The sequence below is a fragment of the Aristolochia californica genome, unplaced genomic scaffold (genome assembly GCF_029961685.1).
Source record: "Aristolochia californica isolate CCGP_79_NKW_82.1479 unplaced genomic scaffold, dmAriCali1.0.hap1 SCAF_9, whole genome shotgun sequence".
Taxonomy (NCBI): domain Eukaryota; kingdom Viridiplantae; phylum Streptophyta; class Magnoliopsida; order Piperales; family Aristolochiaceae; genus Aristolochia; species Aristolochia californica.
The window spans coordinates 23,874,389-23,889,842 of NW_027182290.1; the positions used below are offsets into that span (position 1 = coordinate 23,874,389).

The window sequence follows — 15,454 nt, forward strand, 5'->3', positions numbered from 1 at the left end:
CTGAATTCAGTGTTGCCAACAGTGCCACTGCTACAAGCAATGCTGATTATTCAGAAACTAGTAGCAGCAGTGACGGTAATGTCTGTACTTACTGCATGTCCCATTAGTGAAGGGGCTCTTAACTATTTGGAAGATATCAAGTGGTCTAGGATTGATAAACCTAGGGCAGCAAGCTGGACTTTTTTTATCTCCATCCCTATTTTACAAATAATGTATTGGTCAAAACTACTCACATGATCGATGAGGTGGAACCCAGTTTGGGGAAAGCCAAAGGGACAGAGATTCAGTGGTTTCCAAGGAAAAGCTTTCCTGGTAAGGTTTGCACTGGTATGAAGGTCAGCAATGTGGGCCGAACTTATGCATTGGGCCCGCAGGATGATTTATATATTCACAACGTCCAGAGAACTGTCATTTGGATGGGGACAGCGGTGGAGTCTGCTAAAGTTGTTCCTTGTGGCCAAACAGAGTCTTTGGTTGGATGGGATCAGTTCATTCCTGCAACTCGGACTGAGGGTGGTGTAAATATTGTAGCAGGAGCTGAAGAACTCCACCTTGAGATCTGCCTTAAGAATTTGCAAGATTACTTCATGGGTGGAGCTGAAATCATTGTTTCTCCTCCAGTTGTTTCATTCGGTGAGACTGTAATACGCAAGTCTCCTTCCACACACCATCGACTTATGCTCTAGCATTGGGGCGTCCAGAGGGAAGACACAGCGCTGCTGATGCTTCTTGCGCACAAGTGGAGACGTTGGCAGACAGACCCTACTTTCGAGCTTGATGACAAGCTCGTTCTTCCAGGGGGTGTAATTTTATGCTCGCAATAGCATTAATATTTAATTATTTTATTTCAGTTTTAGGCCACAAGGGTATTTTTGGAATATTTTATTTATAGGGGTTATTTTTTAATATTTTATGTTAAACCCAGTAAAGGTAAACCCTTTTTAAGGGGTAGGAGTAATGAGAAAGATAAGCATTGATTTTAGGTTAAACAGGCTTGGAGCTCTCCTTACGAGTTCTAGGGTTTTCAAGCTTTCCTTTGGCTTGATCTTCGTTTTTTCTTCTTCCTCCTTACGAATCCTTGTGTCAGATTTGGGACCATAACACATTAACCATATTAGATTCATAACAAACAAATGAGGTTGTATTACCTTTGTCCGCAAGCCATTTCTGAAACTTGGCGCATTCCTTCTGTTGAATTTATGGAAAAGTGAAATACTTCATTGACATCAATAACTTGTTGTAATTAGAGTACATGAACCTTTATTTATAATAGAGGAAGGTAATAGAGTCCAATTACAATAAAACTATCCCAGTTCCAATTATACCCAAACTCTAACACTTAAAGATAAGTTCGAACATAATTAAATAACTCAATATAGATAAAAGACAAACGTAACTCAAACTAAAACTCTTCTTTGACGTGACCATAAGATAAGATACTTTTGTGAGTCCTTCTTGATCTTCCAACTGATGTGATAAGGATGTCAGCTCATAGGAATCATTGTGGGTCCTACTTCTTATGGGCTTGGACCCATCTTGTGGGCCTTCCTTGGTCATGTGACCCATCTTATAATAATCTTAGATATGTGGGCCTTCCTTGGTCGTGTGGGATTAAGCTTATCTTCCAACACCTTCTTTAGGTGTCCCTTCTTTTTACAGAAGAAACACTTGGAATCTTTCTTCATACCAGCCTGGGGGGGGGGGGGGGGGGGGGTGGGGTGGCGGGTGTTTACCCTTCCTTTCAGTTTGGCTTGGTATTTGCCCTTTCCTTGCATTGCCAGCATGACACTTTCTCCTTGTTCCATCACTAGTCTACCTTCCTCTAGAACACACACGATCAAAAGTTCATTAATTTACCATTTATCCTTATGTGTGTTGTATGAGATTTTGGAGGGTCCATATTGGAGCGGAAAGGTATTAAGGATGTAGTGTACTAGAAAAGATTCTAACATTTCAACCTCAAGTTTCTTGAGCCACAATATCCCTCATTTGCATGATGTGCTCGAGCACATCTCTTACATTGGTGAGCCGTAGGGATGAAAGCTTCATTATTAGGGTGTTTTCTAGTGCCTTGTCTGAAGTGACAAATTGCTTATCAATGAATTTTAGCAACTCTTTGACCTTTTCATGCTAGTCAATGGAACCATAAATACATGCAGAAATTCTAGTCTTAATGAACATCATGTTGAGGCGATTAGATCGCTCCCATCGTTCATAAAGCATGATTTCAGCTGCAATGCTGGTATTAGTAATTGTTGGTAGTTCGTCTTTCCTAATAGCATACTCTAAGTCCATTCACCCTAAATGAAGAAAAATTCTCTCCCTCCAGACCTTGTAGTTATCTCCCTTAAGATCAGGGATATTGTTAAGCACCTAGCCAATACTACCCAAAAGACCGGCCAGTTAGGAGCAGAAGGCATAGATACTTAACCCCAGGACCATAGCAGTACACCCACCCTTACAAGCCGATGACCACGGCGGCTGGGATTAACACACAACCGTCGGCCAGGATTAACACACACAACTATCAGGACGACCATGACAACCAGGATTAACACACATAGATATCGGGACGTCCGGGATTAACACACACAGACTCCCAGCACGGACGCCCCTCGTGGGAGTCGAACTCTGGACGTAGTGCCAACTTTGATACCAAATGCTAAGCACCTAGCCAATACTACCCAAAAGACCGGCCTGTTAGGAGCGAAAGACATATGTACTTAACCCTAGGACCATAATAGATATCACAACGAATATCAGAGAAATTTGCAAGTTGTAGAACTGCATAAAATTACCATTACATGCTTATGTTAAAGTTGAGGCCTGAATAAATATCATGCTTTACCAATGTAAATCATTCTTAAAAATTGAATCTATTGACATAAAAAATATGCATGTGGGGGGCTAAATTTTTTAATTCAAGCAGATTCAATTATTTTTTAAACTTTATGATAAAACTATCAAATTATTTATGAATTCATAATTGATGTTGGTAAATTATGAATAATTTCACATTTTATCCTAATTAATAAACTCAAATATAATAAAAATTCATGTGGGATAAAATTTATTATATTAAGTATAATTAATTACAATTAATATTTACGTTTTTTATGATTAAAATTTATGACAAAACTATCAAATTATGTATGAATTCATAATTCCTATGGGTAAATTATGAATAACTTGATATTTTATCCTAACTAATAAACTCAAATTTAATAAAAAATCATGTGGGATAAAAATTATTATACTAAGTAAAATTAGTTAAAATTAATGTCTAATATTCTTCATCTGATCCTAATCATAATATATAATTTTTATTCAATTAAAGATGATGTGCCTACTCTCTAATTAATAAAAGATTATATGGATCACTAGACATTAAATCACATAATGCGAAATTTACATGAGAATAACATGAATTGCATAAAATTGACTAACACTAACAAGTTATCATTATGCACAAAATATTCTCATAATATACACATAATTGAAAACTATAATATTATGCATAACATTTAATTTCATGCATTTAACTATATGCCAGAAATGTATAAAAAACCATTACAGGAAATAAATATATAAAATACTACTTATTTGACACACAACGGCCAGTGGCCGAATGGTCATTGGCACCAAATTTCATTTCAGCATATGGGATTGAATCCCGTTGGTGCAAAAATAAAATTTGAGAACTGAGTCGACTCAGTCTTCTCTTGGGCGACTCGCTTCAGTGTGTTGGAACGACGAGCCATCACAACCCGTCCGAGTCAATCTGAACCACCTTTTTTTACACCGAGTCAGCCCGGCGTGAGACTCGATTGCCGAGTTGAAACGGTGAGTCGCAGATGACTCAGCCCGAAACTACTCGCCCGGTATTTACCAAATATGTTATGTATTTAAGTTTTTATGTTTCTGAGTGATAGAGGCCGTCTTCAACCTCCAGTCGCGCATAGAAAATCAATTCTCCGGCATTCCATTGGCGTTCCTAAACGACGTCAACGCCGACAAACCTGTTGGAATGGTCACCGGCGCCTGCTCCTACGCGAGAGCCGCCGACTGTCGCGTGTGGTGAGAGCACAACAACTATCAGCACTAGCTTTCTTTACAATGTTGACACTGGCAAACTGTTCAGAATGGTCACCGGTGCTGGCTCTGATGCATTTCCGCCAATGAGAGAGCCCCGACTATCGCACACGGTGAGCGAACAAAATTCTATATACAGAGATCGTAAAAATGCTCAAAGTGAATCGACATGCAGGATCAGAGGTGCTGCTCTGATACCAACTGTAAGCTAACATGAATTTCTAATTATCTACATGAAATTCATTGAATAAAAAATGTAATCTGTAGCCCAAAATCGCCTGAAATCTTACCTCCCTCCATATGATCAGATTCCGTAAAAATCACCGCCGTTCTCTGCTTCTATTTGGCGCTTCCGTTCTCTGATCACTCTCAGGGATGGTGTAAACTGAAGGGGTGAGTCCGTGAACGAGATTGGGGGACCAAACAATGTATTTAAAAGCCAAGCTTCCATCAAGCTTATCGACTTGCTGTAACTACGGATGGGAGGGAGGAGTTAAAACTCCTAAAATACGTGGATCATAACTTCCAAAACGGAAGTTGCTCCACTTTACTCCATGATAGAAGTTGGACCAACCACTTCTAAAATGGAAATGAATCAGCAGTTAACAGAAATATTATGTCAGCAGCAATGATCTGATGTAAACGTCAACAAAACTTCCAAAGGGAAAGGAGATGCCAATCAAGGAGATTCCTCATGCTGTAATGTGTTGTAATCAATCAGCCAACCAGCTCAGATTAGATGCAAACGGGTCATGGTTGAAGGAATACTAGCTACGAGACAACAGTGCTGGAATACGCCAACATTGAATCCGAGCAACGGCAACGACGTGCCAGAGGAATGTTGCTAGAAGGAAGACAAACTAGAGAAGAAGATACCCGTCTACCAGGCTATATACTAAGTAACAGAACAAGTTATGGAAGCAATTGAAAAAGGAGATCATCATGTTGCTGCTATGCAGATAGCTTGATATTTTGGAATTTAAAAATCTCTCTATTGCACCAGTAGAATTTGAGAACAACTACTCGGCATTGCGTGAGGCACTCTCAAGTCACCAACAAACGATCTAGGAGTTATTTGAAAAATTTAATGAATTTCGAAAGCATATATGAAATTCATAAATCGAAATTGTTGCTCCTGACATGGCGTCCTTTTTCGGTGATCGGTGCGTCTGATCTTCGTCTCGTCTATCGCAAAGGCTCATCGATGGCAATGTCTAGTTATACCTCTGCTAGACTAGACCCCCTCTTATAGCCTCATCTCCATCAAAGGAGACCACCAAACCGACGAAAAACTGTAAGGTTGTAACCGGCGACCACCTTTAATAGAAAACCAACGACGAACGTGTCACTTAAGTGACAATTCGTGAACCATCTTACATTCTCCCACTTGACCCATGCGCCTAATTAATATGTATCATTGATTATTGATACATCTTCAAGAATGTTTTCCATAGATATAATATACTTATACTCAAACAAAGAAGATTAAATTGCATTGTAATACGTGGAAGGTAATACTCTTAAAGGACTTACCTCCACGATTCATGTAATTTAATCTTTTTTGTTTGAGTATAAGGATATTATACCTATGAAAAACATTCTTGAAGATGTATCAATAATCAATGATACATCTTTGTTGGAAGATGGGCTCCAGTCAACACAACCAAGGAAGCCAAACATATATAAGAGTATTATCAGAAGGACCACACGACCAAGGAAGGCCCACAAGATGGGCCCAAGCACATAAGAAGTAGGACCCACCATGATTACTACAAGCTGACATCCTTATCACATAAGTTGAAAGATCAAGAAGAACTCACAAATGCATCTTTATCTTCTGGTCATGTCCTAGAAGAGTTCTAGTTTGAGTTTTGTTTGTCTTTTATCTATATTGAGTTATTTAATTATGCTAGGACTTATCTTTCAGTGTTAGAGTTTGGGTGTAATTGGGACAATGGTAGTTTTATTGTAATTGGACTCTATAACATTCCTCTGTAATAAGTTAATGAAGTTAATGAAGTCAATGAAGTATTTCTCTTTTTCATAAATTCAACATGGTATCAGAGCAGGTTCTGTGAGTTGACTTGGTCAACCCACCGAGATAATGAGATCCTTTTCTCTAAACCCTAAACCCTAAGTCTAGGTTCATAGTTATTTTTTCAGTCCCTACACCCGTAGTTTTCTTTGTGTTTTAACCTCTATACTGAGCTTTTAATATTGAAAATTATATATTGACGAAAATATATTTGAGTCTACGTTCCAAAAAAAAATATTTTTTCCAATCAGAGTTATCTATAGAGAGATATTGATATTTTAATGTGAGAAGTTCAAAATGCAAAAAGGTTTGAGCAGCAGCAGAAAGCTTCCGATTTCGAGGTATTTTATGATATCAAGAACTAGACTTTATGTGGAGAAATATATATCAAAATAAATATCTATAAGTATATTCTTTTACCTTTTCAACCAATTTTTTATATAAATTATCTACAAATATAAATCGATATTTGAATCAACAAAGGTCAGAATGCAAAAGAGGTTCGAGCAGCAATAGAAAGCTTCAACTTTCAAGGTATTTTATGTTATCAAGAAAGAGACTTTATATGGAGAATTATATATTAAAAGAAATATATGTAAGTCTATTATCTTACATATTCAACCAATTCTCTGAATGAATTTTTTATAAGGAGATATTGTTCTTGGAAGAGTCAGTGGTCCTGCTTGAAATAAAGGAGAAACAATGCTTAGTTTGGCTAGATGACAGAGACCGAAATCTATCAAATTATTTGTCTTCTTATAATTATATTTTATGAAGAGAAATTATACCTGGATGAAATGTATTTAAGTCTAATTTCATAATGAGAAAATTTCATGTCAATCTGATCTATATTTAAAGATATATTCACATTGGAAGAATCAAAGGTCATTCTAGTATTCAGTTGTATTGAAAAATCCGAATTTAAGCCGATTGATTTGCGTCACTATTTGAGTTGCTATATCAGGAAAATATCTCATTCTCCTTGGTTTAAGGGCGTATTACTACATCTCTATTATTTGGAGTTATTACTACATCTATGATATTTGGTTCAAGCTGGGATCACTGCCATTACATCCCAGCTTGAGGGGGAGAAGTATAAGAAGTACAAGAAAGAGGTATTTTAGTCCATATGTAGTGGATAAGTTTATGTGACCAAAATATTCAAGAAAGGGGGTGCACACAAGATGAAGTTTCTGCATCTAAGAAAAAATATTTATATCATATTATGATTATTTCATGGGTCCTTCTACAAGGTTTATTATTTTGGTTCGTGTTATATGAGTTAGAAGATGGTCGTGTTATATTTAGCTGCAACTATTATATCTCTTGGGGTACATTATTATTGAAGAAGAGGCGGCCTCAGTACCTTTTCTCATACCATAATTTATTTGACTCTCAAAAATATCCCGGTTGGGACACCATGAGAGTCAATGCCCGGATTGGGACACCACGATAAATTTAACTCTAAAAAATATCACGGTTAGGATACCATGAGAGTCGGTGTCCAAATTGGGACACCATTATAAATAAAACCCACTACCCCCCTATAATGGCTTTTATTACTCCTACCACTTGAGAGTCGTTGTTCTGAGGAGGGACACGGTCGTGGATACTTCAGAGCAATGCCGATAGACACACTACCTACAGAGGACAGAGTATGCCCTACATCCAGCATTAGGACTGGAGTATGGAGCAATGTCATACCGGCTAGGAGTGATTTTTACTCTCACTTATATTATGCCAGCAGGGCCTCATGGAAGGTGTTGAATTGATAGAAAAGAGAAATACTTCATTGACTTCAAAAACTTATTATAATCAGAGTACATGAACCTCTATTTATAATAGAGGAAGGTAGTAGAGTCCAATTACAATAAAACTACCTTTGTCCCAATTACACCCAAACTCTAACACTTAAAGATAAGTCCTAGCATAATTAAATAACTTAATATAGATAAAAGATAAGCATAACTTAAACTAGAACTCTTCTAGGCCTAAAGATGCCTTCTTGAGTCCTTCTTGATCTTCCAACTGATGTGATAAGGATGCCAACTCATAGTAATTATTGTGGGTCCTACTTATTATGGGCTTGGGCCCATCTTGTGGGCCTTCCTTGATCATGTGACCCATCTTATAATAACCTTAGATATGTGGGCCTTTCTTTGTTGTGTGGGCTTGAGCTTATCTTCCAAAAAAAGGACGCAAAAGCATGAGAGGGATTTTTGGAAGATGAAGGCATATTGGAAGATGTGCCATTTTATACAAAAAGATTATATACATCATTTGCAGCAAACTAGGAGTTCATGGTGTTCTCTCACCCCCAGTTTGAGGGGGAGTGTTGGAAGATGGGCTCCAGCCCACACGACCAAGGAAAGCCAACATATATAAGAGTATTATAAGATGGACCACACGACCAAGGAAGGCTTACAAGATGGGCCAAAGCACATAAGAAGTAGGACCCACCATGATTACTACAAGCTAGCATCCTTATCACAAAAGTTGAAAGATCAAGAAGGACTCACAAATGCATATCTATCTTCTGGTCACGTCTTAGAAGAGTTCTAGTTTGAGTTATGTTTGTCTTTTATCTATATTGAGTTATTTAATTATGCTCGGACTTATTTTTCACTGTTAAAGTTTGGGTGTAATTGGGACAAAGGTAGTGTTATTGTAATTGGACTCTAGAACCTTCCTCTATTATAAATAGAAGTTCATGTACTCTGATTATAATAAGTTAATGAAGTCAATGAAGTATTTTTTCTTTCCATAAATTCAACAATCTTCAAGACTGTTTTCCATAGATATAATATCCTTATAGTCAAACAACGAAGATTAAATTACATGAGTTGTGGAGGTAAGTCCTTTAGAGCAAGTATTACCTTCTACGTATTACAATGCAACTATCTCCTTTGAATGAGAACCTTATGTGGCACATATCTTTATGAATTAAATTTCATAATGCTCATTCAGGATCACCTTATATTGTCATTCTCTAAAATTTATGTATACAACCAAATAAGAGAAGACACAAATGAATTTAATGGATTTTTTCATTGACAAATTGCGATACAAACATAAAGAGAGTCTCAATTACATAAATTACTTAATAGAACTGAGTCCCATATGTTCAACATGTCCCTTATAAACAACAAGTGGTAGACCTTTTGTCAACAGATCATCGATCATTAATCCGATGCTGATGTGTTCCACAACCACCTTGTTTGATTTGACATATTCTCAAGTAGCTAAAATTTTAATGTCAGTATGCTTACTACAACTTCTGCTCTTATTGTTCTTGGCTGAAAAAATTGTTGCGGAATTGTCGCAATAAATCCTTAATGGCTTAGAAATTGTCTCAACAATTTCAAGTCCTGAAATAAAACTCCTCAACCATATTGCCTGTGATGACGCTTCAAAACATGCTACAAACTTTGCTTCTGTGATAGAAGTAGCAATCAAAGATTCTTTTGCACTTCTCCAAGAAATGACCCCTCCAGCTAATAAGAAGACATATCCCGATGTCGACTTTCTTGAATCAAGGCAGCCAACAAAATCAGAGTCTGAATATCCAATCACTTCTAGATGATCAGATTGTCTGTACGTAAGCTTGCAGTCTTTAGTCCCTTGAAGGTATCGCATGAATTTCTTTGTAGGTTTCTAATGGTCCAAACCGGGATTACTTTGATATCTGCCCAACATTCCCACTGCATATGTTATGTCAAGTCTTGTGCAAACCTGAGCATACATTAAACTCCCAACTGCGGAAGCATACTAAATGTTTTTCATTTGTTCCCTCTAAATTATTTCATGGACCTTGTTCCAAAGTCAATTTGTTACCTTTCACAATAGGTGCAACACTAGATGAGCAATTATTCATACGGTATCTCTTTAGAATTTTGTTGATATAGACTTCTTGAGACAATCCTAATGTCCCTTGGGATCTGTCTCTATCAATCTTTATGCCTATGACATAAGCAACTTCACCCATATCCTTCATATCAAATTTCATTGAGAGAAACCATTTGACCTTATGAAGTAATCCTAAATCACTTGAAGCAAGTAGAATATCATCTACATATAGGACTAAGAAACTTACTTTGCTCCCACTGACCTTATGGTATATACATTGATCCATGATATTCTCCATAAAACCAAATGAAGAAATAATGTCTTGAAATTTTAAATACCACCGATGGGAAGCTTTTTTTAGTCCATATATAAATTTCTTAAGTTTACAAACCAAGAAATCATTCTCCTCTGAAATGAAACCGTCAGGTGGTTTCATATAAACCTCTTCTTCTAGGTCTTCATTGAGGAAAACTGTTTTCACATCCATTTGATGTAACTCCATATAAAAAATGAGCTACTAATGCCATGATTATCCGAAATGAATCCTTCTTTGATACAGGAGAGAAGGTATCGTGATAATCAATTCCTTCTTATTGAGTAAATCCTTTGTCTACATGTCTTGCCTTATATCTTTCAATATTGCCTAAAGAGTTTCTTTTGGTTTTAAGAACCCATTTAAAGCCAATGGCCTCCCCCCTTTTAGACAATTCAACACGATGCCAGACTTGGTTTTTAGCCATTGAATCCAACTCTTCCTTCATGGCATCATTCCATAATGTGGATTTATGTCTAGTCATGGCTTGTGAAAACGTAATAGGATCATCTTCAGCACAAATGTCCATGTTAGACACTTCATATTTTGAAGAGATTGCAGGTTTCCTAACTCTTGAAGATTTTTTTAATGGTACTACAACATTTTCAGGTTGAGAATGTTGAGTAAACTAATCTATAGGAGTATCCTCATGATGAGATGGTTCTTTAACTATTGGTTGTACTTGAATAATCGAATCTTGATGATTATCATGGACAACAACCAATCTATGTGAAGATGTAGTAGTAGGTTGAGAACTTGTATGCTGCTCAAAAACTAAAAAGTTTCAAGGTTGGCTACTCCCACTAATCTCATCATTCTCAAGGAACCTTGCATTCTTAGATTCGACAATTCTGGTCGAATGAGATGGACTGTAAAATCTGTATCCCTTAGACTTCTCAGCATAGCCAATGAAATGTCCACTGATTGTTCTAGAGTCTAACTTTGTCTCATGTGGATTGTAAAGGCAAACTTCAACTTGATAACCCCAAACATATACATGCCTTAAACTAGGATTCCAACCTTTCCATAATTTGAATGACGTTTTATGAATCGCCTTGGTTGGAACCCTATTGAGTACATAGACTACAGTTTTGAGAGCTTCACTCCACAAAGACAATGGGAGATCGAAGTTACTCATCATACTCCTCACCATGTCCATTAATGTTCAGTTTCTTCTGTCAACCACACCATTTTGAGACGGTGAGCCAAGCATTGTGTATTGTGGCACAACACCTTGTTCCTCTAGAAACCTTGCAAAAGGACCAAGCAATTGTCCTTTTTTAGTGTACCTTCCATAATATTCACCACCTCTATCTAACCTCACGATTTTGATTTGTTTGCTTAATTGTTTCTCTACTTCTGCTTTATCGACCTTAAAAGCATCTAGTGTTTGACTTCTATCATAAAGCAGATAGAGATACATATAACATGTATGGTCATCAATAAAGGTAATGAAATAATTCTAACCATTGAAACATGCATCATAAGGACCTGAAATATCAGTGTGTATGATTTCTAAGACATCAGAAGTCCTCTTGGCACCTTTCTTGTACTTTTTGGTTTGCTTTCCTTCAATGCAATCCACACACATACTAAAATTAGTAAAATCAAGAGCCTCAAGGACTCCATCATTAACTAATCTTTTAATTCTATCAATGGAGTTATGGCCTAATCTCCTATGCCACAACATTGAGGATTTTCTAATACTTCTCTTAATGGCAACGTTAATACCATGCACAGTAGTAAGACTACAATCAAATGTAGGGTTTAAAAGAAGTTTGAACAATACTTCTTCCAAAATGCCATTTCCAACAAGGAGATGGTCTTTATACAATTGAAGGGATTTTCCAAGGAAATTAAAGCTAAATCCAAAGGGTGAAAGTCTGGAAATTGAGATAAGGTTTTTAGAAAAAGATGGAACATAGAATGTATTTTCTAGGTCTAAGACAAAGCCATTATTTAAGACATGTCTATAAGCTTCAACCGCCTCCACATGTGAACCCGTCTTGTTTACTAAATAGCTGGAGCATTCACTTGGCATCGGTTTTCGTTGGTTCAAGAAACCCTGCATGGTGTTGGCAATTTGGATTGTATTACTGGAATCAATCTACCAAGAGTTATAACAAACATGTCTTATTCGAGTCAAAACACACTAAGGAACACATTTGGGTTATCAGGGTGCTTGCTAATGCCTTATCAGAAGTCTCAAATGGTTCCTGAATAGCTTGAAGATAGTCATTGGCTTTGGCACATTCCGGAATGGATCCACAAATACTCTTCCCAACATGAGACTTAATAAATATCAAACTTAATCATTCGGATCTCTCCCAAAATTCAAATGATGTTTTCTCAATTTGGGTATTGGATTCTATGGGTTTTGAGGTTCATCCACTCTAAGTGCCAAGTCAAGATCCATGCACCCTAATAACAGGAGAAGTTTCTCTTTCCACTTAATATAATTTTCTCCATTTAAGGGAAGAATAGAGGAATCAAAGGTTGAGACAAACAAAGTTTGAAGAGCTACAAAAAGTAGACAACAAACTTACTTAACATGTAATGAAGCAATGTTTTTTGAATATTTACCCATGTAAATAATCCAAACAAATAAATAGCGTGTCATTATAATCTTTCCTGTGGGCTTAGATTATAATACATATGAGATTTATGTCTCTTTATGATGGGACCTAGAAATTTGTTTGTAAAGGAATATTCTAGGCCTATGGGCAACTAGAATTTTTTTTTTAAATATTTCTTTCCCATCTTGATTAATCACTTAAATATAATATTTACCATGGTTAAATTATTATATCTCTATGATGAATCACGGTTTTTTATGTCATTAAATTTATGTGACTAAACTTAAAGTCACTAGACATTTGCATAATTAAGAATCTTGTGGCAATTACTCAATTATTCAAACATATACAAAAAATATGGCATAAAAATAATATTTATGCCATATTATATTTAGGTCAACATAAAATATGCATAAAAAAACTGAAGTATGCATAATACCTAAATAAAAATTTTCACAATTGAAAAATCAACTTAAATATGCACATTTTACAACTATATGTGCATGCATAAAATATTCATATGAATGAAAATTGTGTAAAAATAGATTAATACAATTTAAATATATATTTTAAGTTGACCTAAATATAATGATTATTAATTGGCATTCATTTTAGTCAATTATTTTTATTGATACATCTTAAGTAGGCGCATGGGTCAAGTGGGAGAATGTAAGACGGTTCATGAACCATCACTTAAGTGACCCGTTGGTCGTCGATTTTCCATTAAAGGTGGTCATTGGTTACAACCTTACAGTTTCCCGTTGGTTTGGTGGTCTCCTTTGATGGAGAGGAGGCTATAAGAGGGAGTCTGGTCTTATAGAGGTAAGCTTGAAGGTTTCCATCGACGAGCCTCTGTGATAGTTGAGACAACACCGTTCACTCTATTCGTCGGATACGATAGATGCCACATGCCAGAAATTGACATGGCTTCCTTTTCCAATGATCAGTGCATCTCGTCTTCGTCTCTGACAAACAAAGTGAACAACGTTGTCTCATCTATTGCAGAGGCTCATCGATGGCAACGTCCAGGCATACCTCTGCTAGACCAGACCCCCTCTTATAGCCTCTTCTCCATCCAAGGAGACCACCAAACCGATGGGAAATTGTAAGGTTGTAACCGGTGACCACCTTTAATGGAAGACCGACGATGGACGGGTCACTTAAGTGATGGTTTGTGAACCGTCTAAGTGAGGGTTTGTGAACCGTCTAAGTGTTACACTATACACTCAATTGGGAAAATGAGAGGAATGCCTCCTCTTTGGCTAAAAACGAAGCTATGTCCATGATATTGAGCTTTCAGAGGGAAATGGAAAAGGTTTTCAGATGGAGGCTTTCCAATTCAAGCAATATGCAGAGGATGAATACCTAAGATAATCAAACTCAGCAATGTTTCCAACTCTTGAACATTCAGACTTTGCAATGTTGGCTAAGTTTCCAACTTTTGATCATTCAGGCTTTGCAATGATGAGAAGAGTTCTGAGTTTCAGAACATAACATAGTTTCCAATCTAGGAAACGATAGGGGAAATCATAAACCAGAAAAAAAACAATAAATACTTATCTGGTTTTCATGGACGACTATTCTATCAAGACCACCATACCGAGTTTTTTGACACATTGTACTCCACCGAGCAATAACAAGTTTGGAATCTGAAAAATCATAGCTGTGAGTCCTAAAACTCAATCATTGCTCTGATACTATGTTGATTTTCAGGACTCCATAGATTACACCTTGGGTAAAAAAGAGAAGGAAGAAGAAGAGAGGAAAATAGGAGAGAAGGGAGAAGAAAGTAGAGAGCATGTGAGGAAGGATAGGGCTATGGACTTAATCCAAACCCTCCCCCTTAAGCTATATTTATAGATGTTAGAAGTAATAATATTACAATTATACCCTTCACCCTAGTAAAATTGAAGAAGAGATAGAAAAATAAACACTAATTACATCAATGACACTCCAACATATTCATATATTCTAATACAAAATAATAAAAATAACACTTAAACTAACCACTAATTACAACTAAAGCCACTCATTCTCATTATTACATAGAATACCACTAAAACTACTTCAACACTTCCCCTCAAGTTGGGGAGAAAACATCAAATATTCCCAATTTGGAGCAAGTATCTATGAGTAACTTTACAACAATAAGAAGATGTTCACCAGTTGATTCTTTGAAGCTATATATTGCATAGATATTATTCTGGCATTAGGTTTTTCTCGTACGAAATGATAGTTTATCTCAATGTTCTTGGTTCTCCCATGAAAGACTGGATTGGTCGTAATATGGATAGTTGCTTGATTGTCATATTAAAGCTATATAGGCTTGGTTATTTGGAATTCAAGCTCAGTCATGAATGATTTTAATCCTAACAATTCACTTATTTCAAGTGTCATAGCTCGATATTCGCTTCAGCACTTGATCTAGCAACTACATTTTGTTTTTGGCTTCTCCAAGTGACTAGATTTCCCCCAATAATAGTACATTAATCATAGGTGGATTTTCTTTCATTAGGGGACCCAACCTAGTCAGCATCAATAAAACCTTCAATTTTTTTATGACCATGATATTTATATAGCAGCCCTAGACCT

At 36.5% G+C, this 15,454-nt stretch overlaps 1 protein-coding gene across 1 annotated transcript; it reads left to right on the plus strand.

Moving 5' to 3' along the window:
- Positions 1–233: 233 nt before the first annotated feature.
- On the plus strand, positions 234–686 carry LOC137940672 (elongation factor 2-like). Its single transcript, XM_068785818.1, has one exon. It carries the CDS (start codon positions 234–236, stop codon positions 684–686), a length of 453 nt encoding a protein of 150 aa, XP_068641919.1.
- Positions 687–15,454: the final 14,768 nt, after the last annotated feature.

Bases quoted from the DNA above. Each gene is read 5' to 3' on its own strand.
- LOC137940672 (XM_068785818.1), top strand. From the start codon at position 234: ATGATCGATGAGGTGGAACCCAGTTTGGGGAAAGCCAAAGGGACAGAG.